This window comes from Bombina bombina, chromosome 6 (genome assembly GCF_027579735.1).
Source record: "Bombina bombina isolate aBomBom1 chromosome 6, aBomBom1.pri, whole genome shotgun sequence".
Lineage (NCBI taxonomy): Eukaryota > Metazoa > Chordata > Amphibia > Anura > Bombinatoridae > Bombina > Bombina bombina.
The window spans coordinates 346,498,730-346,524,342 of NC_069504.1; the positions used below are offsets into that span (position 1 = coordinate 346,498,730).

At 38.6% G+C, this 25,613-nt stretch overlaps 1 protein-coding gene across 1 annotated transcript in view; it reads left to right on the forward strand.

Moving 5' to 3' along the window:
* LOC128662938 (sodium-coupled monocarboxylate transporter 1-like) overlaps positions 1 to 25,613 on the forward strand; it is a 204,308-nt gene that overhangs the window by 98,604 nt on the left and 80,091 nt on the right. The window contains exons 6-9 of the mRNA XM_053716996.1: positions 11,938 to 12,078; positions 22,777 to 22,906; positions 24,777 to 24,865; positions 24,998 to 25,107. Of these exons, the coding sequence (XP_053572971.1) occupies positions 11,938 to 12,078; positions 22,777 to 22,906; positions 24,777 to 24,865; positions 24,998 to 25,107 (470 nt within the window). The remainder of the gene's footprint in view (positions 1 to 11,937; positions 12,079 to 22,776; positions 22,907 to 24,776; positions 24,866 to 24,997; positions 25,108 to 25,613) is intronic.

The window sequence follows — 25,613 nt, forward strand, 5'->3', positions numbered from 1 at the left end:
AATACTAACTAAAAAAACCTAAGCTCCCCATTGCCCTGAAAAGGGCATTTGGATGGGCATTGCCCTTAAAAGGGCAGTTAGCACTTTTAAAAGCCAAAAGTCCCTAACCTAAAAATAAAACCCACCCAATACACGCTTAAAAAAACCTAACACTAACCCCCTGAAGATCGACTTACCGGGAGAAGTCTTCATCCAAGCCGGGCCGAAGTCCTCAACGAAGCCGGGAGAAGTCTTCATCCAAGCCGGGCGAAGTGGTCCTCCAGATGGGCAGAAGTCTTCATCCAGATGGCATCTTCTATCTTCATCCATCCGGCGCGGAGCGGGTCCATCTTCAAGACATCCGGCGCGGAGCATCCTCTTCCAACGAAGTCTTCTTACTAAATGACGGTTCCTTTAAGTGACGTCATCCAAGATGGCGTTCCTTCAATTCCGATTGTCTGATAGAATTCTATCAGCCAATCGAAATTAAGGTAGAAAAAATCCCATTGGCTGATGCAATCAGCCAATAGGATTGAAGTTCAATCCTATTGACTGATCCAATCAGCCAATAGGATTGAGCTCGCATTCTATTGGCTGTTCCAATCAACCAATAGAATGCGAGCTCAATCCAATTGGCTGATTGCATCAGCCAATTGGATTTTATCTACCTTAATTCCGATTGGCTGATAGAATTCTATCAGCCAATCGGAATCTAAGGGACGCCATCTTGGATGACGTCACTTAAAGGAACCGTCATTTAGTAAGACTTCATTGGAAGAGTATGCTCTGTGCCGGATGTTTTGAAGATGGACCCACTCCACGCCGGATGGATGAAGATAGAAGATGCCGTCTGGATGAAGACTTCTGCCTGTCTGAAGGACCACTTTGCCCGGCTTGGATGAAGACTTCTCCCGGCTTCGTTGAGGACTTCGGCCCGGGCTTGGAAGAAGACTTCTCCCGGTAAGTCGATCTTCAGGGGGTTAGTGTTAGGTTTTTTTAAGGGTGTATTGGGTGGGTTTTATTTTTAAGTTAGGGACTTTGGGCTTGCAAAAGAGCTAACTGCCCTTTTAAGGACAATGCCCATCCAACTGCCCTTTTCAGGGCAATGGGGAGCTTAGGTTTTTTTAGTTAGTATTTTATTTGGGGGGTTGGTTGTGTGGGTGGTTGGTTTTACTGTTGGGGGTTGTTTGTATTTTTTTTTTTCAGGTAAAAGAGCTGATTACTTTGGGGCAATGCCCCGCAAAAGGCCCTTTTAAGGTCTATTGGTAGTTTAGTTTAGGCTAAGGTTTTTTTTTTATTTTGGGGGGGCTTTTTTATTTTGATAGGGCTATTAGATTAGGTGTAATTAGTTTAAATATCTTGTCATTTGTTTATTATTTTCTGTAAATTAGTGTAAATTTTTTTTGTACTTTAGCTAATTTAATTGATTTAATTGTTTTTAATTTAGTTAATTTATTTAATTATAGTGTAGTGTTAGTGTTTGCGATGCGGGGGGGGGCCTCGGTTTAGGGGTTAATAGGTAGTTTATGGGTGTTAGTGTACTTTTTAGCACTTTAGTTATGAGTTTTATGTTACGGCGTTGTACCATAAAACTCTTAACTACTGACTTTAAAATGCGTTAGGACTCTTGACAGGGTAGGGTGTACCGCTCTCTTTTTGGCCTCCCAGGACAGACTCATAATACCGGCGCTATGGAAGTCCCATAGAAAAAAGACTTTACAAAGTTTATGTAAGTCGTTTTGCAGTAAAGCCAAAGAAATGTGCGGTGATCCTAAACCTGCAAGACTCGTAATAGCAGCGGTAGGGAAAAAGCAGCGTTAGGACCTCTTAACGCTGCTTTTTTACCCTAACGCACAACTCGTAATCTAGTCGATAGTAACCCTGATGCAGTGGTAAATGTAACAAATTGTTATGAAGTATGTTGTTTAAATTAAAGTACAATGTGCAGATTAAAAGGAAATGTTATGTGTGACTCTGCAAAGTTGTCACTGGGGAAGGGATCTGACTAATTAGCTAGTCTCTCTATGTTTGGAGTGGTGAGGAATGGATATATTCGTCCCAGAGGAATCTGATTGTAAGGTAATCTTCTATTTTGTGTAATTTTGAATAGTGATACTGTTCTAGTTCTATGGCTGTGGTTACTCTGTCTCTCCAAAATTTTGTGGACGGTAAAGTAGAGCGTTTCCAATCATATGGAATATATTGTTTGGCCGTATTTACCATAATAGTAAACAGTTTAAGTTTAAGCATGCATTTCAGCTGAGGTAAGTGATTGAAAAGATAGGTCCATGGGGTATGTGGAAGGGAGATACCTATGACTAGCTCAATTTCTCTACCTATATAGGACCAGTAAGTTTGTGAAATAGGGCATGACCACCATATGTGTGTAAAAGTACCTCTCTGTGTGCAACCTCTCCAGCAGTTAGTACTAGAGCCTGGGAATATTTTTCCCAGTTTATTGGGGGTGTAATGCCATCTACAAAGACTTTTTGTATTCATCTCTGCTATATTTATAGAAGAGGTGGAGGAGCTCATCTGTTTCTATATAATATTCCATGTTTTGGTTGGTTGATGGTCATTAAGTTCTGTCTCCCAGCTGGTCTTGTGGGATGGGGGGTGAGCTGCGCGATGTGAGAGCAGTAATTTATATGATATGGAGAGAATACCTGTGGTTGGGAATGGTAGGTAACATAATTATTCAAATGGGGTCAGAGGTCAAGTTAAGTTGTTTTTATCTGCATGCGTCGAGAGGCAGTGTAAGAGTTGATGGTGTAGTAGCCATTTGTTAAGGGGGGACCTATAATCTCAAGTAAGTCCTCTTTCGGTTTGAGTTTGCCATTTTTAAGATTAGATAATGGGGTATCATTTGTAAAAGTGAGTGTTTAGCGTAAGTGTGAGGCGTGGATTGGAGGGGGGCTGTGGGATTGCCCATCAGAGGGGAATAGGGTGTAGAGATTGTTTTGTATCCTCTCAGAATTTTTTCCCACATTTTAAATGTTTCTCTAGCTAGAAGCGGAAGTTCCGTGGAACTCTGGTCTCTTTTTAATTTAAGCCAGCATTGACCTCCAAGTTGGCTACTCTGAGAGAGTTTGTGTTCTAATACTACCCATTCCTTGTGGTTGCCATTTCTGCACCAGTCCACAATTCTGGTCATGAAAGTCGCATAGCGATACAGCAGCAAGTTGGGAACCCCAAGCCCTCCCTCCATTTTAGTTAGATATAGAGTTTGTGTAGCAATTCATGGACATTTGTGATCCCAAATATATGAATTTATGATTTTCTGTAATTGGTATATGGTGGAGTCAGGGATAGGAATGGGCAAGGCCTGGAGGATATAGAGAATTTTGGGGAGTATTACCATTTTGATAGTGTGAACCCTTCCCAGCCATGAAATTGGTTTATTGGACCAGGAATGTAGAGTAGAGACTATGTGGGTTTTTAGAGGTTCAAAGTTTAAGGAAGCTATCTTGTTTAGATGTGGGGTGATCAGGATTCCTAGGTACTTAAGTGCTATCGGTTGATGTTTAAATTGCTGTAAGCTGAGTATACGCAGGTCTTCAGGTGATGCTTCTAGACTAATAAATTCTGATTTAGTTTTATTGATTCAGAAATTGGATAGTGTTCCATAGTCTTGAAAGAGGAGCATTAGGGGGGGGGAATAGAAGTGCTAATGTTTGTAAGTGTGAGTATGACATCATCTGCATACATTGAGGTTTTATACTCCTGTTGTAATGTCCAATGATGATACCCGTTATCGCGGGTGAGATCCTAATACTAGCTGCTAAAACTTCCATTGCTAGGATAAACAATGTTGGGGACAACAGGTAGCCCTGTCTTGTCCCGTTTTGAATTTGAAAGGGGGGTGATAAGGAATCGTTCTGCTTAATTTTAGCTGTGGGGCATTGTATAGGGTAAAGATTTTATGGGTGAATTGATCATCAAATCCAAATTTCCATAGGGTGTGGGAAAGAAAAGGCCAGCTAAGGCGGTCGAAAGCCTTTTTGGCATCTAACGATAGAACTATAGAAGGGATATGATTATTAGTGGCATGTTCAATAATATTTAATATTTTAGTGGTATTATCTTGGGCCTCTCTGCGGGGGGTAAAGCCCACCTGGTTAGTATGGATGATGATAATCCTGTTCAATCGTGTGGTGAGGATTTTGGCATATAATTTAATATTTAAATTTAGTAGTGAGATTGGGCAAAAGTTTGAGGGTGTTGTTGGTGGTTTGCCCGGCTTCGGTATCACCACTACGTGCACCTCCTGCATAGAAGAGGGGGAATTTTGCACCATCCGATATTGCATTAAATATCATCATAAGGTAGGGTATCAGAGCATCCTGGAATGTCTGATAATATTTTGCAGAGAAGCCGTCTGGGCCAGGTGCTCTTCACAGATTTAAGCATCTGTATAGCCGATATGATCTCTAGTGCAGTGATTCTTGAGTTAAGGTCTTTTAATTGTTCAGTGGTGACAGTCGGGAGGGGACAGGTCTGGAGAAACCGTTCTGTCTCTTCAGCAAGCTGTGGGGCATTGTATAGGGTAAAGATTTTATGGGTGAATTGATCATCAAATCCAAATTTCCATAGGGTGTGGGAAAGAAAAGGCCAGCTAAGGCGGTCGAAAGCCTTTTTGGCATCTAACGATAGAACTATAGAAGGGATATGATTATTAGTGGCATGTTCAATAATATTTAATATTTTAGTGGTATTATCTTGGGCCTCTCTGCGGGGGGTAAAGCCCACCTGGTTAGTATGGATGATGTTTGGGATAATCCTGTTCAATCGTGTGGTGAGGATTTTGGCATATAATTTAATATTTAAATTTAGTAGTGAGATTGGGCAAAAGTTTGAGGGTGTTGTTGGTGGTTTGCCCGGCTTCGGTATCACCACTACGTGCACCTCCTGCATAGAAGAGGGGGAATTTTGCACCATCCGATATTGCATTAAATATCATCATTAGGTAGGGTATCAGAGCATCCTGGAATGTCTGATAATATTTTGCAGAGAAGCCGTCTGGGCCAGGTGCTCTTCCCAGATTTAAGCGTCTGTATAGCCGATATGATCTCTAGTGCAGTGATTCTTGAGTTAAGGTCTTTTAATTGTTCAGTGGTGACAGTCGGGAGGGGACAGGTCTGGAGAAACCGTTCTGTCTCTTCAGCAATCTGATTAGGGGGAATTTCCGAGGGTATATTATATAAATTAGAGTAGTAAGTGTGGAATGCTTGTAGAATGTCAGGGGTGGTTTTCTGAGGGGGGTTTTCCGGGAGGGGGATTTCGTAGATATGAGACTTGAGCTTTCTTTTTTTAAGGGTCCTAGCTAAGTATTTACCTGCTCTATTACTTTCAAAATGAAATAAGCTATTTGTCATTCTTTTTAGGGTGTGATATTCAATCTGTAGGAAGTCATCAAGCGCTCTCCGCACATCTGTGATCTCAGACAGAATGGAAGGCTCTGTTGGTGATTGTTTGTGTTGAAATTCTAGTCGTGAGAGTGTAGCGGTCAGATCCTGATACGTTTCCCTTTGTTGTTTATTGACTTGGGGTTTTATTTTTATGAGTTCTCCCCGGAGGAAGCACTTAAGCGCCTCCCATTCCGTGAACTGATTAGGCACTGAAGGGGCATTAATAAGGAAGTACTGTACTCGATTAGGGCCTAATTTAATTTAGTAATGTGCTCAACATTGCCTAGGAAGGCATCATCTAATGCCCAAGGAAAGGACTAGTTGTGCGTTCTGGCCAATTAAAAGAGAGTATTACCGCAGAGTGATCGGACCAGAATGTGGGTGAGATAGAACACCGAGTGATCTGGGAAAGTCCTGGGGTTGGTTAGTGAATAGATAATCTATGCGACTATAGGATTTGTTGGGATAGGAATAGAATGTATAATCTTTCGTGTTTGGATGCAGGAAACGCCAGGTGTCGTATAATTTATGAATTTTGAGATTTTTCTAAAAGTATGTGAGGAATTTAGTGTTAGATTTGGTGAGGGGTTGGTGCTATCAAGCTGTGGCTGGAGAGGGAAGTTGAAATCGCCTTCCAAGTAGACGGGACCTTTAGAGGTGTCTAACAATCTATTGAACATTGTAATAAAGAATGGTTTTGGGGTAGTATTGGGTGCATAAATATTGACAAGTGTTATGGGTTGTCCATAAAGAAGTCCTACCAATCCCAGGAATCTACCTTCCGTATCTGTCATTTTATTCAGTAATGTGAAAGGTAGGGTTTTTTTGAGCAGTATACTAACCCCACATTTTTTGGTGGGCCTGAATTGTGAAAATGTTGGGTATATGTGCGGCCAAGGTATTTTGGCCAGTGATTTTTCCTGAAATGTGTCTCCTGTAATTAAATAATGTCTGCTCCTCGTTTTGCCAGATCAGAAATTGCTTTCGAGCGTTTACAAGGGGAGTTCAGTCCTTTTGCATTTTGTGACAATATAACTAAAGGCGGGATTCTTTGGAATACTGAGTTGTCATAGATTAGGTGTAGGTATATGGTGAGCTAAGATATACACATAACTAACAGTACGAAAGTGTTTTAACCAGACCTCTTCTGCACAGGGAATATACAGTGTTACAAAGTATGCATACTGTCATGTCCTGTTTCTATATTTGCTGTATACCCATTTAAGACTTTGCTATAAACCTACCTTTCACCTGTACACAGATGCTTAGTAATTTGAATCCTGATGAGACTGTCTCTGCAGCCTCACACATTCAGCTCGCTTTACAAGCTCCTAGCAAGTATTCCACCTTTCGATATATTTTCCTAAAGAGATCTCTGCATTTGACATATTTACTGAACCAGCAAATCTATTGTCTTTAAACTCACTGTATATATTGAACACCATCCTTAGCCTTTACCTCTGCAGTACATACTGTTCAGGCTCACCCCAGCTTGTGACTCCACATCAGAGAAAGAGGTAAAGATACAATTTATCTTAACTCCAATCTGTTTTGTTCCGGATTGTTTTCTACATTCTCTGCACAAACCAAACAACCTGTTTGCCTGTCAGCTCCTGCATAACACAGACTGCCTAGCAATCAATCTAGGGTGTATGCTGCCAAAAGTAATCTGATACCTCTAGTAACCTTTCTCAAATCTGTTTTTGTGTATCAGCACTTACATGATATAAACTACCTAGATATTTGTTCTGCAGATGTGATGCATATCAGAAATAATTTAAGTGTGTGATAATCTTACACTTTTGGGAAACTTTGTTCCCAAACATTCTACATCACTTTATTAATTAACTTCTGACTTATCAAACTACTTCCCAATAGTAGTTATTTAGTCAATAGTGTTACATTCCCCATTTAAAGGTATATTACCACCTTGATTATGTAGTTCCGCAGTTGTTGTCCACCAAATAATTCTGAGTCAATATTTACATATACAGAGTAAAAAAACAATAAAACAATAGTTCTGAACAAGCTATAAAAGCAGTAACATGAAAAAAAATAAACATATCTCTAAGTCTAAGATTAGACATATATTAGAATAAAAAAAGTCTTGAAGGGGGAATAAGGCACAGACTTCTCATATTTATATAGTAATATATATCTCCTCCATCTCTTTACCCGGCGGGCCATCGTGAAAGAGGGGGGGGGTTAAACTTTTTAATCTTGGGGGGGGTAATTAGCAGTACACAGAGTGTTCTGGAGGTAATGGGAGTTATGATAGTTATGATAAGGGGAAGGGAGAGGGTCGTACAACACTGGAACTGTGGAAGGAAGAGTCTGTTAGTGTTACCTGACCATATGACATGTCCTCTGATTTGAACACATTAAATGACTGGGCTCACTTTAACGTTTAGTACTGTAGAGGACACAGGTATAGGTCTCCGCAGGGTCAGAGGAGTGGAGGGATTTCTGCGGGGAGGGCCCACAAGTCTCTGTAGCTTGTCTCCAGTCTAGGCTATTGCGTGGCATTTTAGTTTGCCACCTTGCAGTGTTTGGCTTCATCCTCTTAGGCAGCGCCTGGAGGGAAGAGGATGTGGGGGTAGTTGTTGTTGGGGGGTCTACTCCTAGATCCTTGCACAAAGATGGCATGTCCTCTGGTGCATGGCAGACATATCGCCTGTCATTCTGTATGACCATCAGTTGGACGGGGAATCCCCATCTATAAGGAATCTTCCTGTTACAAAGCAGTGATGTTAGTAGGAGAAATTATTTCCTAATCTGTAAAGTTCTTGCAGAGAGGTCTTGGTAGAATTGTACTAAATCGCCTCAAAATTTGATGGGTTGTTTTCTTCGTGATTGGTTTAGCAGCATCTCCTTCTGGAGAAAATGTTTAAATCTGATAATGATGTCCCTGGGTGGGGCATTTTCTGGAGGTTTAGGCCGGAGAGCCCTGTGGGCCCATACCCACAAGATGTCGTTTGGGTAGGAGGATTCTTTGATAGAGGTGAATAGGGATTGTAGATAGTCAGGAAAGTCTCTTGGGAGAATAGATTCAGGGATTCCACTGAGTCTTAAGTTCTTTCTCCTGCTTCTATTTTCAAGATCATCGATCTTGTCCATTAGTGCTGTGATTTATTCTTGTTGTGTTGACGTCCTGTCATCAATTCTTTCAATGTCTTCCCTTACCTCCTTGGTTTCAGCTTCTAGCATGTCTACCCTAGAACCTAGGTTATGGAGATCTTGTTTCAGCTCCGTGAACTCCTCCCAGAGACAGGTTCTAAAGATGTCAGAGATCTCTTGTTTAGATGCAAAGTGAGATAAGAGCGAGGCAGGGATGCTCTCGTGTGTGTTAGGCGTTGATGAAGGCTCAACTGTATGGCTTGCCGGGCTGGAGGAATGTGTTTGCCTGTGGTGGGGGCCCGCAGTAGAGGCTGTGTGTTTAGCAGCAAAGAATGACAACATGGTGTGGGATTTGGTTGCAGCTTGCTTCGTTATTCTCTCTGATTTTGCTTGTTTCCTGGCCGCCATCATAATATGGTAAATTATTCACACGTAGCAATATAGTGATAACAACAAAACAGGTAACAGTCCCTCTGTAACTTTTATATGACTAGAGTAGATACAGTTATAATGCCGTATATATCCCTTTGTAAAAGGGTAGAGTGGGGCTGGGGGTTAGCCGTCAGGGCCTAAGTGTGAGGGACAGGCACCTCTCCCCATCTTATGCCAAATTTGTGAAGAAGTTTCACGTCTAACGCTATGTAGAATAAGGATAGCTTGATAGCATGTACTTTATTTATATGTCCCCGTAGGGATAGGAGTGAAGAAAGGCCCTGTGGAATCTGGGTGCGCTATCACTGCGCTCTGAGAAAGATCTTTGGCTTGTCTAACATGCTTATCACAATTTTGGGTGGCCTGGTTATATATGTCCTAGGCCTGAGAAAGTGTTTTTTATCTGTGGTGATGTTGGTCCCTTGCAGCCGGTTTAGAAAACCAGCGTGTGACTGGTGTTAACAGGGGAGGAAAGGGGTGGTATATATATAAAATAGGTTTTGCCCCTTTTAAAGTCTATGGCTGTCTTAGCCAGGGTAGTGTGGTCAGAAATGTTCTGGTAATAACCACCAGTGACAGCGGTATAGAGGTATTTGAGTTACCTGGGTGCGCCTCTCAGAGTCACAATAATGCGTGGCATACCCAGCATGAAGAAGCCGTTAAGATAGCGTCCGGCCTAGCGTGGTCACTGCAGGTATATTGCAGGCGGGTCTCTCTGTCTCCGCAGGTCGGTTGGAGGAAGACAAAGGCTCCGGTTCGGGTCCCTGAGAGCTATGTAGAACGCAGCTTACATCAGCAGCCGTGAGAAGTGTGTTGCGGCCCCTCACTTAGACACATTACAGATTGCGGTGTTGAAGCCGTTTGCAGCAGAGTAAGGGCTGAGGTTCCAGCTGTGTGCTCTCTGGTCTGCTGGGCTTCTCCGGGTCACTCTGTGGGTCAGTTTAATGCAGCTTGGTTGCCCAGGATTAGCTGTTTGAAAGGTCTGCTTAACGGAGCTCCGGAGTTACGCAGCCATCTTAGCTGCTGCCAGGCTCCGCCCCCTCACTTGTGCATTTGTATCTTTTTAAATGGAGCCCTAAGCATTTACAATTCCTTCATGCTGCTCTAAATAACAGTTTCATATATTTATAGCTTATTTAAATGTTTTAGTATTTTATCATCGTTATTGTTAAAGAGACAGTCAAGTCAAAATTAATCTTTCATGATTCAGAAAGAGCATGCAATTTTAAACAACTTTCCAATTTATTTTTATCATCAAATTTGCTTTGTTCTCTTGGTATTCTTTGTGGAAAGCTAAACCTAGGAAGGCTCAAATTGAATACTTAGCCGTTGAAGGCTGCCTCTTATCTCTGCATTTTAACAGTTTTTACTTTTAGACACTGCTAGTTCATGTGTACCATTTATATAACATTGCGCTAGCTCCCATGGAGTTATTTTTGAGTCAGCACTGATTGACTAAAATGCAAGTCTGCCAAAAGAACGGAGATAAGGGGGCAGTCTGCAGATGCTTAGATACAAGGTAATCACAGAGGTAAAAGGTATATTAATATAACTGTGTTGGTTATGCAAAACTGGCGAATGGGTAATAAAGGGATTATCTATCTTTTTAAACAATTAACATTTTTAAGTAGACTGTCCCTTTAAGTTAATGAAGGAAAACATATCCTTTATTTTTGTTATCTACCTCTGCCTAAAAATATGGTTGTGAAATATATAGTATATATTTTTTATAACAATTGAAAATAAAGTATTTATCTCATTAGCTATATTTTTCATTACTTTAATTAAGCAAACTTTATTAGAAAGAATATGACTGTTATCATTACAAGAAGACAGTCTGTTTTTTTAGTCATTTAATGCTATACTAGATTTCACTAAAAATTAGGAAAAAATAGACCTCATTTAGTTACTATTGTTACTTTTTCGTGTTTTTTGTTTACTTTATATGCTGTATATTATAATACATGATTCAATATTGCTGTTTTATCTAAGGGCCCGATTAACTCACCCACAATATATTGTAATGTATTTATCTCTCTTTCACAATTGAACCACACTCTTACGCTCTTACGCTGCTTAAATCTGCCTTTTTAAAATTCTTGGAGAGTACTAGCAGTACTGACAAGATTTAGATAATCTCAAAAGACAAGGGAACTTTATAGAAAAGGCCCTTAAAGATATTTTTTCAACATGTAATACAGTTTATGTTCCTTTGCTAAATACACCAAATGTTTCTATGGGAGGTGTCCCTGTCAACCAGTAGAGTTCCATGATTCAGTTGTACACAGTTGTGCAGTTATTGTTAATTTAAAATTTAACAACTTTTATCTTTTTACATTTTCATGCTAATATACATACTAATAGTATGTCCCTTAAAAGACCACTAATGTCAAAATTAAACTTTCATGATTTAGATAGAGCGCACAATTTTAAACAACTTTCTAATTCACATCCATTATCTAAATATGCAGTCTTTTTATATGCACACTTTCTGAGGCACAAGCTCCTACTGAGCATGTGCAAGATTCAATTTTTGATTGGCTGATGGCTGTCACATAGTAGAGGGATAATTCAGCACCCACACTTATAAACTCTCACAGACTCCAAAAAAATCTTAAGCTAATCACAATAATACAAGAGTAGGGAGTGCCAAAAAGAAAGGCTTATTAGAATATTTCAAAACATGTTAGCAAATTGTAAATTTTATACATATTTTCTAAAATGATTTGCTAACATATTTTGAAATGTTCTAATTTTCTCACCTAAGCCTTAGAGCACTGGAATAATTAAATCACATTTGTTAATTAACATTTTAGTTTCTAAAGTTGATAACGCAATTAATTTTTTTTAAATAATTTTAACTCAGCATAATACTAATAATGTAGAAAATGTATGCAACAATTAGTATTGTTAATGTTAATTTAAGCGCACTGTGAATGCAGTAGAATCGTTATTATTTTTTATTATATTATTTATTCTTTACTCTTATTATCTCTACTAGTTTTGATCCTCACCCTTTAAGACGACACACCTTTTGGACAATTCTTATTGGGGGAATATTTGTATGGACTGGAATCTATGGTGTCAATCAAGCTCAAGTCCAGAGATACATTTCCTGCAAGACAAGATTGCAAGCCAAATTGTGAGTTTCACAATAGAAATGTGCAATAAAAATACTTTTATTGAATATTAATTGTCAGTCATACAAAGTTGCCAGCTAGTTGATTATTGTTCAAGCATATGCATGTGCAGTGCCATCTCTTACTCTAGTGCAAAATATTGTGCAAAAGCAGAGCCTATCAATCACCCTAGATGAGCATGTTCTGGATGATTTATCAACTGCTTCCTAACTATTGGTTTGCAGTCTCACATGAGCCTACACCACAACTACACAACTACATCCACAACTTGATAACTTGAGGCCATAATGCTTTTCCCTATCTCTGGTTATAAAACAATGAGCATAAACATGCTAGAATGGTATAACTGATCTTTAGAGGCTGTAGCGTTTGTAAAAACATCAGGTGAAAGTTTTATAGAGGGCTAATGCACATATATTTTTGTATGGACAGTAACTTATAGATCTGGGATTCAAGTAACATATTTACTGGAGTAATTAGATTGACTAAATTATGTAGAAGCACCATATACTGCTACAAGAACATGTGTGTCTTGAAATGTATTGCTCAAATGTCTTTGTATAAATACAATGAGTTAATACAATTATGTTATGTCCCATAAGCAGTATTTGAATATTGTTGAAGTACTGGCAACAGGGCCTAGGCCAACAAGGCCCTTAGATTTGCAGGGGGAGCAAGCATGTTCACCTCTAAGGAAGTCTTGCTTATACCAGGTGCTTGTACTCCACTGGTGCCTTAAAAGTTAGGTTTACCGCTTTAATTTTAGTCCTTCATCTGTTCCCTATCTACCGCAAAACCATCCCAACCTCGGTCCTCCACCTGCCCCCTGATTTCATTTACTTGTGGTTGATTTAAAGTTACTAAATAAAGTACCTACCAGCTCACACTGCAAAGGGATACAGAAGGTGCACTGCTCAAGTTATGTGATTTCTCAAGTATCCTCCATATAATGGTTTGCCATTAGTTAACTCACGAGTGACAATGATTTGCTGCCGCTTTTGCCAATTAGAAGGTTAGATAAGTTGTCTATTTCAGCACGTCAGTAAAGTACAGTACTTTAGCATATCAGTACAGATGGGAGAGAAGTCTTATGTTATGTCAGTGGCTAGTGACTCAGATTCAATAATTGTATAAGGACCTGCCAAAGAGAGACAACCCAGTTGTTAATTATCAATCACCAGAGTATAATGTACCGGCTGCCCCTAAACAACCATAATATCTGCTCACTGTAGTCAGTTATACATCTGTATACACACCCCAATGCATGCTCAATTTATGTTGCTATAGCAACTAGGTACTAGGTTACCTTTAGCAATATCATGTGGCTACAGGGTCACCCGGCTACTAGGTTACCTGTAGCTATATCACCTGGCTGCTGGGTCAATGGTTACTGTCTCACCTGGTTATTAGGTTACTTGTAGCTATATCACCTGGCTGGTGGTCACATGGATACAGTCTTGCCTGGTTAATAGGTTACCTGTAGCTATATCAACTGGCTGCCGGTCACACAGTTATTATCTCAACTGGCTACTAGGTTACCTGTATCTGAATCACCTGGCTGTCAGTCACATGGTTACTGTATGTGTGTGTGTATATATATATATATATATATATATCTATGTATATATATATATATATATATATATATATATATATATATATATATATATATATATATATATACACAGTGTGTGTATATGTATATATATATATATATACAGTATATATATATATATATACTGTATATATATTTATATAGTTGTAATCAAGATTATTCAACCCCAATTGCAAATCAGATTTATTGTCAAAATTCACAGACGCACAGCTGTTTGCAATGAACAAATCAAACAAAAGCAATTGAAATCACTTAAAGGGACAGTCTAGGCCAAAAAAAACCTTTCATGATTCAGATGGAGCATTTCATTTTAAACAATTTTCCAATTTACTTTTATCACCAATTTTGCTTTGTTCTCTTGGTATTCTTAGTTGAAAGCTTAACCTAGGAGGTTCATATGCTAATTTCTTAGACCTTGAAGGCCACCTCTTTTCAGAATGCATTTTAACAGTTTTTACCACTAGAGGGTGTTAGTTCATGTATTTCATATAGATAACACTGTGCTTGTGCACGTCAAGTTATCTGGGAGCAGGCACTGATTGGCTAAACTGCAAGTCTGTCAAAAGAACTGAAAAAAAGGGGCAGTTTGCAGAGGCTTAGATACAAGATAATCACAGAGGTTAAAAGTATATTAATATAACTGTGTTGCTTATGCAAAACTGGGGAATGGGTAATAAAGGGATTATCTATGTTTTAAAACAATACAAATTCTGGTGTAGACTGTCCCTTTAACACAACAAATGCTTCAATTGGTTTCCCCAAATTCAGCTGAAAGTGCAAGGTTTAATGAATTCTGCAGTCTCAAAATTATTCAACCCCCTGAAAAGAATCTCTCACAACAGCACACATATGCAAAACAGGTGTTGTCTCAAGCACACCTGATGCAACTAATCCAAGGCATCATTAGTCCTTCACAAACAAGGAACAGGATACAAAAAGATAGCGAAGGTACTGAATGTTCCTAGAGACACCGTTGGAAGCATAGTTCACAAGTTCAAAGTTAAAGAAACAGTGACTACACTACCTGGATGGGGCAAAAAAAGAAAGCTATCAACGACTGCAACCAGAGAAGGCAGGCTGAGAAATACCCTTGAGTGACTGCAAAAGACCTGAGCAAGACTTGGTGGCAACAGGCACTGTGGTTTCAGTTTGCACAGTAAGGTGCGTACTAAACGCAGAAGGTTTCCATGCCAGAACTCTAAGATGCTCAAAATCATATAAATAAGCCACAAAAGTTTTGCGATTCTATTCTGTGGAGCAAGGAAACAAAACTGGAACTTTTTTGGCCCAATGGATCTTGCGGTGTGTCTGGAGGAAGAAGAATGAAGCACACGCTTCATGGATGGATTCATTTAAGTATCAGGAAATCCTAGGAGAAAACGTCATGCCGTCTGTGAGGAAGCTGAAGCATGGGCGTCATTGGACCTTCCAACAGGACAATGATCCCAAGTAGGGTGGCGGGAATGTTTCTAAAAATTTGATATTTAAAACGAATTTTGATACATTCATTCATTCAAATCGAATTTCGAATGTTTATATAACATTCTAACATTCTTAATTTTTCAATAACATTCAAAAATATTTGTTAGAATAATAGAATGTTTAGCTATGTATTTTATATCACATTCAATTTCGAAATGTAATTTTCTAATTCGATTGTGACATTCAAATTCGAATGTGACATTCAAATTTGTAATATTCAAATTTGAATGCTACATTTGAATTTGAATGTCACATTCAAATTCGAATTACTATTTCTAGTCTAATACTGTGTTTTATAAATGTAATATTTAAATTTGATTGTGACATTCAAATTCGAATTTCACATTTGAATTTGCAATAGTATTTCTAGTCTACAACTGTGTTTCATAAATGTAATATTCAAATTTTAATGTGATATTCGAATACGAATGTAATATTCGTATTTTAATGTGACATTCGAATTCGAATGTGACATTCAAATTCGAAAGTGACATTCGAAAACTGTAAATAACATTCGATAAAATAATTTTTAAGAATATTCGTTATTATCAACATTCAATTATGTTAATTGAATTTTTACAATAACATTCATTCTAACATTCTGTCAGGGTTTCCTCTCATACTACCTGTCAGAAATCACTATCCCTTTAATTTTCTGCTCACCTTATCCTCTCCACCCTATTTAAGGTTGCCTCCCACTTCACAAATTGCTTAGTATTGAAGTTATACCTCTCATACACTACAAGCCAACTCCTGCTCTGCACTGAGTTTTCAACAGAAGGATCCTCGCAACCAGATCAAAATATCAAAGTGAATAATTTCACATTTCCTACGATTCAGCATCTGGTAAAATTATATTATTGCTATTAATCCTCAGCGCTCTCTAAACACCTTGTCATCTCTACTGCTCTTTATTTTCTCTACTCCGGATTACACTGCATCGGCAGTGAGCTGCGATACAACCACGCTCATCCAAGCCACGAGGCTGTGACGTCACACGCCAACTTCAGCACAGTCGGACTAACACAGCGTTCTATAACCATACATTGTATCGCACAGCTCTGTCAAACGAATTGATTCTCCGGTAAGCCTAAACTTCATAATTATTTTGCTGTGGTATCCTGTACCTAAATTCCACTCATATTCAGTTTTTATGCTAATTGGACAATTTATAACGTTCATACTTTCCTATAAGACTTTATTCTTATTTCTTCAATCACACCTCATTCACTTACATTTGTTGCACTAACTATTGATTATTTTTTATAGAAGTTGTGCATCATATTTTATTTTTTGTTTTACCTTTATGCCTTATCTGACCTTTGGAGTGTAAACCGATTTCCCTGCTGCATTCCCTCAGTGCATTCCTATGCACATGTGGCAGCTATAGGGTAATACTATTTACACCACCATTATAGAAATCACAGCTTGGTGTTACAAATGAAGATACAACCTGTCATTGTATTTTTCAGTAACTTTCTGCTACATTAATATAGATTTATTTTTGTCTCGGCAATTGAGGTCTTACCATTGATACTGAAATTATTTTGTATTCCTCAGATTTGCATACGGGTGTGACAGAATACTAAGCCCTAAAGTAATATGGACCCAGCTGAGACCAACCCACACATAATTGCCCTTCAACAAAGGGTTGATTTATTAACTGATGGTCTCAATTCCCTTAAAACTGAGAATGAGACTATAAAAGCTTATATTAGGGATGTGGTTGACAAAAGAATTTCTGGCACTGAGCCCCAAGTTAGTCCCCCAGAGAAATTCCATGGGGATAGATCCCAGTATAGAGAATTCAAAAACGCATGCTTGCTTATGTTTGCATTAAAACCCCAAACCTATCCTACTGATAGGGTGAGGGTTCTTACTACGATATCATACTTAAGAGGTGAACCCCGTACTTGGGCGAATACATTCTTTGAGAACAACGAAGAAATCTTAAACTCATTAGAGAATTTCTTCACAGCTATGGGTCAGTTGTATGAGGACCCATACAAACAGATTACGGCAGAAACAGCCATGAGAGGGTTGAAACAAAAAAAGAGGGTTGTAGAAGACTACATCACCGAGTTCAAGAAATGGGCAAAAGATTCACAGTGGAACAACTTATCATTGCGGAACCAGTTTAGATTGGGTCTGTCTGACCCTATTAAAGATGAACTTTCACGAATAGATCTACCTCCTACACTAGAAGATTTGATGACCCTGTCCATCACCATAGATAGACGCCTCAGGGAAAGGCAGCAAGAGAGGTCATCACATGATTTCTCTTATAAAAAACAAGTTACTACCTCACATACTACTTCCTCTACTAAAAGCCTGGCCGAACCTATGGATATAGGATTCGTAAAAGGTCCTCTTTCTCCCCAAGAGAAACTCAGACGACGCAACTTAAATCTTTGTCTATACTGTGCCTCTGACGATCACACAGTAAAAGATTGTCCATCCCTTCTCAGACAGAACAAGGGTAAGATTTCATACCAGCCATTTTGTTGTACTACCCAGGTACAAACTCATTCTTATTTAACACTGTCTCTTCTCTTACAGTGGGAACAACAGCGGGCCAGCGCATCCGCGATAGTTGATTCCGGAGCCACTGCCTCATACATAGATAAGGAATATGTCACTGTAAATAAAATACCACTAACTCAGAAAAAGTCTCCTGTTTTTCTTAGGGGGATAGATGGTAGAGAAATCACCACTGGTCCTGTGGTCTATGAAACCGTACCCCTCCTGGTGAGTACCACTGACCACCATAGAGAATTTATTACTTTTGATGTAATCTGTTCACCTGTCTCTCCCGTGGTTCTGGGTATTCAATGGCTTAAAACTCACAATCCTACTATAAACTGGTTTAACAACTCACTGACCTTCTCTTCTCCTTACTGTATTAACAATTGTTTTCCGGTCACTATCCTACAGACAACCGAAGTGTCACCTGAAAACCTTGTACCTGATGTGTACAAAGAGTACATTGATGTTTTTAGTAAGACAGAAAGTGAAAACCTACCCCCTCATCGTAAATACGATTGTCCCATTGATATCATTCCAGGATCTGAAATACCCTGTGGGCATATATTCCCTCTGTCGAACCCCGAACTTCTGCATCTAAAAACTTATATCCATGAAAATTTAAAAAAAGGCTTTATTCGCCCCTCTACTTCTCCCGCAGGTGCGGGGATATTTTTCGTGAAAAATAAAGACGGTTCACTAAGACCCATAATCGACTATAGAAAATTGAATCAGATTACCATAAAAAATAGGTACCCTTTACCGTTGATTCCGGAGCTCATAGAGAGACTTGAAGGGGCCAAATACTTCACTAAATTAGACCTAAGGGGGGCTTACAACCTAATCCGAATAAGATCTGGGGATGAATGGTTGACGGCGTTTCGAACTCGTTACGGATTGTTCGAATACGTCGTCATGCCATTTGGGTTATGTAATGCCCCTGCTACTTTTCAGCATCTTATCAATGACGTGTTCAGAGATATCCTGGATGTTTACATCGTCATCTACTTGGATGATATACTAGTATACTCCAAGTCCTTATCTGAACATATCACTCATGTTAAACAAGTTCTCTCCAGACTTAGAAGTAACCATCTATACGCAAAGGCTGAAAAATGTATATTCAATTTGCAGTCTATTTCATTTCTAGGTTACGAAATTTCCCCAGCAGGCATTCGTATGGAGGACAACAAAATCAATACAATTCTACAGTGGCCCATCCCTAAAACAAAAAAACAGGTACAAAGTTTTATGGGATTTGCGAACTTTTATCGAAAATTTATAAAAAATTTCTCCAAGCTCACAGTTCCACTTACTTCATTAACAAAATCCAATAGAACTTTCAAATGGTCCCCTGAAGCTCAAAAAGCATTTGATTTCCTAAAGGAAAAATTTACCACCGCTCCCATCCTCCGCTTCCCTGACCCAAAATATCAATTCGTCCTGGAAGTCGATGCTTCCAACTATGCAGTAGGCGCAATCTTGTCTCAGAGGGAAGATTTGAAAAAACCCCTACACCCTGTCGCCTACTACTCACGAACCCTGAATTTGGCTGAACAAAACTATCCCATCGGGGATAAAGAGTTACTTGCTATAAAGCTATCTTTGGAACATTGGCGACACCTGTTGGAAGGGACTGCTATTCCTATTCTAATTTATACCGACCATAGGAACTTACAGTACCTAAAGTCTACTAGGACCTTATCTGCTAGACAAGTCCGCTGGAATCTATTCCTATCAAGGCTTAATTACCTAATTACTTTTCGCCCATCTGGAAAAAATCAGAAGGCGGATGCCCTCTCACGTATGCCAGTCGACAAACCTTCACCGTCCCTTCAACAATCTCTTATCCCACCTCAAAATTTTCTCTGTTTCACCACTAACTCCCTGCCTATCCTAAAAATCGAACAAAGAAAGGATCAAACAAAGGCGAAGCTTGATCTTACTATCAAACCTGACGGCTGTTACTACTTCAACTCTAAATTATACATCCCACCTACTCTCAGATCTACTCTCCTCCATTCTGTACATGACTCTGTACTCGCTGGGCATCCAGGCATTACCAAGACTTTAGAATTAGTTAACAGAAACTATTGGTGGCCTCACATGTCCACTGACATAAAGAACCATGTTCAAACTTGTGGTACATGTATAGTTTCAAAAAAGGAAAAACAGCCCCCCTATGGTTTGCTACTTTCTCTACCTACACCAAAGAGGCCATGGTCTGACATTGCACTTGATTTTATTGTTGACCTACCTCTTTCCTCAAAAAATACCACCATTCTTGTTGTTGTGGATTTGTTCACAAAAATGTGTCATTTTATTCCATATAACAAACTACCTACTGCTATGGAGACTATCCGTTTACTTATTTCCAATGTCATCAAATACCATGGTATACCCACTACTATCCTTTCCGATCGAGGCACACAATTCTCCAGCAAGTTATGGTCGCAATTCTGTAAAATATTCAACATTGACAGAAGACTTACTACTGCCTATCATCCACAAACAAATGGACAGACGGAAAGATGTAATCAGTGGCTTGAACAATTCTTGAGAGCATTCTGTTCTACACAACAAGACCATTGGTCTGAACTTTTACCTTATGCCGAATTCTGTTATAATAATACGTTACATTCCACTACCAATCAAACCCCGTTCTTTGCAAATTATGGTTTTCACCCTTCTTTTCAGTTGTTACCTACTTCTCAGTCCCTCTCTCCCAGCATCTCGGAATTGTCTGACTCCATCTCCTCTAACTTCAAATCTATCGAATCCTCCATAAAACGGGCCAAAGAAATACAAAAACATTACTATGATAAACACAGAAGAACTCCTCCAGTCTACCAAATAGGCGACTTAGTATGGCTTTCTACAAAAAACTTGAGATTGAATACTCCATCCAGAAAACTCTCCCCTCTTTTCGTTGGACCATACCCAGTTGAGAAAGTGATCAATCCTAATGCTGTTCGCCTCAAGTTACCTGATACAATAAAGATTCACCCAACATTTCACGTCTCCCTACTAAAACCCTATAGGGAGGTTAGACGTATCTCAAATCAACGGTCTACTCCAACCATTACCATTGATCCAAATGTCGAGTATGAAATAAGATCTATTCTCGACTCCCGCCTGTACCGAGGAGCTCTACAATACCTCATCAGCTGGAAGGGATACTCCAAGGAGGAAGACTCTTGGGAACCTGCCAGCAACATTTCAGCACCTCGTCTGGTTTCCAGTTTCCATCAAAGAAACCCTGATCGCCCTGGACCATGAGCACCTGGAGTTGCTCATTAGATGGGGGATTCTGTCAGGGTTTCCTCTCATACTACCTGTCAGAAATCACTATCCCTTTAATTTTCTGCTCACCTTATCCTCTCCACCCTATTTAAGGTTGCCTCCCACTTCACAAATTGCTTAGTATTGAAGTTATACCTCTCATACACTACAAGCCAACTCCTGCTCTGCACTGAGTTTTCAACAGAAGGATCCTCGCAACCAGATCAAAATATCAAAGTGAATAATTTCACATTTCCTACGATTCAGCATCTGGTAAAATTATATTATTGCTATTAATCCTCAGCGCTCTCTAAACACCTTGTCATCTCTACTGCTCTTTATTTTCTCTACTCCGGATTACACTGCATCGGCAGTGAGCTGCGATACAACCACGCTCGTCCAAGCCACGAGGCTGTGACGTCACACGCCAACTTCAGCACAGTCGGACTAACACAGCGTTCTATAACCATACATTGTATCGCACAGCTCTGTCAAACGAATTGATTCTCCGGTAAGCCTAAACTTCATAATTATTTTGCTGTGGTATCCTGTACCTAAATTCCACTCATATTCAGTTTTTATGCTAATTGGACAATTTATAACGTTCATACTTTCCTATAAGACTTTATTCTTATTTCTTCAATCACACCTCATTCACTTACATTTGTTGCACTAACTATTGATTATTTTTTATAGAAGTTGTGCATCATATTTTATTTTTTGTTTTACCTTTATGCCTTATCTGACCTTTGGAGTGTAAACCGATTTCCCTGCTGCATTCCCTCAGTGCATTCCTATGCACATGTGGCAGCTATAGGGTAATACTATTTACACCACCATTATAGAAATCACAGCTTGGTGTTACAAATGAAGATACAACCTGTCATTGTATTTTTCAGTAACTTTCTGCTACATTAATATAGATTTATTTTTGTCTCGGCAATTGAGGTCTTACCATTGATACTGAAATTATTTTGTATTCCTCAGATTTGCATACGGGTGTGACACATTCAAATTTAAACACATTCGCCCATCCCTAATCCCAAGCATACCTCAAATTCCAGCAAGGATTGGTTGCAGAAGTCATGGAAGATTCAACAGTGGCCTTCACAGTCACCTGACTGAGAAATAGGCTAAGATTCCTCAGGAATACTGGCAGAAGCTGGTGTCCGGGTATGCATCTCGTTTGCAGCAGGTCATAACAGCAAAAGGGTGCTCTACTAAGTACTAAAGATGCTTGCCATGAAGGGGTTGAATAATTTTGAAACTGCAGAATTCATTAAAATTGCATTTTCAGTTGAATTTGGGGAAACCACTCGACGCATTTGTTGTGTTGAGCCATTTTAATTGCTTTTGTTTGATTTGTTCATTGTAAACAGATGAAAGTCTGTAAATCTTGACAATAAACCTGATTTGCAATGGGGGTTGAATAATTTTGATTACAACTGTATATACAGTATGTATTGCATTGAGCAATGATACTTTTTTATTGGACTAACTATACATTTATAAGTTGACAAGCTTTCGGAAGAATAACTTTGATAAATAAGTTTGATAAAGTAAACTAATTGCAATGATTTACAAAACACAGAGATGAACCACACTAGCAGACTAGACTAGGTGCACATCCTGCAACACCCTCAGAATAAACTGGATACATTTCCCAAAGCATGGGAAGTATTCTCAGAGTTTACACCACATCTGCTAACACAGATAGCTAATTCAGGAAGAATATCACTTTGTCCTTAGAGTTAATTTTTTTTGTATAAATTCCTATGATTCCCCATTTATTTTCAAGGTCACTATACATAAATCTTATTGGATTATTGCTTATCATGGCTTGTGCTGTGATATGTGGACTCATCCTATATTCAGTATATAAGGACTGTGATCCATGGACATCAAAAATCATTGCAGCTCCAGATCAGGTGATATATTGACATTATTCAAAGTTATTTATATGCTCTCTGTTATGTATTATGTAATATTACACTAACTACTTTAATGCTGTAGTGAAATATTTCACAAGTTTCCTTTGCATATCACGTTTAGAGCAACAAAAGATAAAGAATATGATAATAACTACAAGCACAGCTGCATTGTACTAAATGGCAGCAATTTGATGGCTAGATCCTATATGACTCTTTATTAATAGAGACAGAACTTATGTGCCTTCCATTTGTAACCCCACATTAAATCTACCACCCCTCCAAACTTACATCAATAAACTCTTTCTTACTCTATCCTCTCCCATATATTCATTTTGGGAAATTATATTAAAAAAGAAATATTAAAGCCCCATTATATTTTTTTCCATTGGATCTTCAGCCTCTTTGGGCTATCAGCAACTGGTCTTTCTCCCATCAATTTTCAACGTTTTCTAGTTCTCCTAAATGGTTCCTCCTGTATTTATAGAAAGTTAACCATCATGGTTAACCATTCAGAATTCTTGATGGGCCAGCTAACTGAGCCTGCCCACTTTTCTGATTGATTATCGATATCAAACTCTCTATCTGAAGTTGAAAAACTAGATATAAGTTAAATCTTATTAGAAAAGACATCAATACGAAAGGAGTAGATGTCAGCAACAAGTGAAATCTTAACAGCGTTTAAGCAGTTTTGGAGTTAGTTAGTTTGAGGGTGATACAAAGGAAGAATCAGATAGAGTTTTTGTATTAAAGGGACACTGAACCCAATTTTTTTCTTTCGTGATTCAGATAGAGCATGCAAATTTAAACAACTTTCTAATTTACTCCTATTATCAATTTTTCTTCGTTCTCTTGCTATCTTTATTTTAAAAAGAAGGCATCTATGCTAAGGAGCCATCTAATTTTTGATTCAGCACCATGGACAGCTCTTGTTTATTGGTGGGTAAATGTATCCACCAATCAGCAAGAACAACCCAGGTTGTTACCAAAAATGAGCCGACATTGAAACTTACATTTTTGCTTTTCAAATAAAGATACTAAGAGAATGAAGAACATTTGATAATAGGAGTAAATTAGAAAGTTGCTTAATATTGCATGCTCTATTTGAATCACAAAAGCAAACATTTGGGTTCAGTGTCCCTTTAAGGTTGATTTAATTGCAATATTTCATTGTGCAACAGCAAGACAAGTTGGGACTAAAACATACATTGTTTGTCTGTAATGAGATATATTGCTACACTGTGTTAGTGAATAAAATCAAAGGTCTTCTAATATTACCACTTGTCACACAGCAAAATCACTCATTTATTAAGGCAGTATTTCATAATTCCAAAAAAGATGGTGCTAGACATCAACAATAATTCTCAGAACATCTATAATTCCAAATATTTATGACAATTTCATACTATATTCTCATCAGAACACAGTTGTTTTAAGAATTATAACTAAAAAGTCCACTGGCATTAATGTTATTGAATGTGTGAGTCAAAAGTGTGACACCAGCATTCCCTACTGCAATAAATCTCCAAACGTACTCTCCATAACTAGAAAACATAGATAGCATCTAACTAGCTCAGCACCTACATCCCAAGTAGTGGAACCTTTTGATGACAATAATCCCACCTACAAAGAATTCCAATACAAGCAACCAACACCTGGCACTTAAAACATTTTCCAACCAATCAGAACAAATAAACATCTCAATTCTGTCATTCAGCCTCTAATTATACTAAATTATTTAATTACTAATTACCCCAACATTTCTAAGTACTAATTTAAGAACTTTACTGCTCTCACCTCTAAAGTGTCACAAATCTAAAATTGTAATATGTTGCTAAATATAAACGTTTTATTACATTGTGTGTTGTAGCTTATGCCGTATTTGGTGATAAACATTCTTCGAGACTATCCAGGCGTTCCTGGGCTGTTTGTAGCCTGTGCATTCAGTGGAACCTTAAGGTGATGATTTGTTGCACCAAAGTTATTCAAATCTATAAAATAAGACTATTAAAGTTAAATGTCACACATTTTAGTATTATACTTTGATATAACAGTGTAAGCGTTTTACTTTACATTAAATTACCTTTTCAGCACTGTTTCCTCAAGTATCAATGCATTAGCTGCTGTAACAGTTGAGGATCTCATAAAACCTTTCACAAATCTAACAGAAAAACAGTTATTCTGGACTTCCAAAGGAATGAGTAAGTATGTGGTCAGTACAATTTCTCAGTACAAGAGACTAACAACTCAGAGCAAACTACATTTAACTACATTTCAAATAACACTTAGGCAGATTGTTCAGCGTTATGAAATGTATTTTAATCACAATCAGCTAAAATAAACTTTGCAGGGATATAGACTCATTTAGGCCCTATTAAAGCTCTCTGGGCTTGTGAGATTCCCTAAGAAATCTTGCCAGTACATGTTAGAAATTCTCGCCTTTGAGAAAGCTGTGGGCAAAATTTGCATCAGGCGTTTTTAAGCCCCCCATAATTACAGTATATGCTACATACTTAATGGAGATATGACTGTTTAAGGTATTTGGAGGTCCAGACAAAACCAGTTTTAATAAGTATTCAATTGCCACCTGCAGCATAGTTAACTATTGAGGGACTGTGTCCTTATCTAGATAAGGATCCTTTTGTTTTTGGTGGCTCTTGCATGATGGGACAACCATGGCAAATTGCTCCATAACTGCACTCAAACC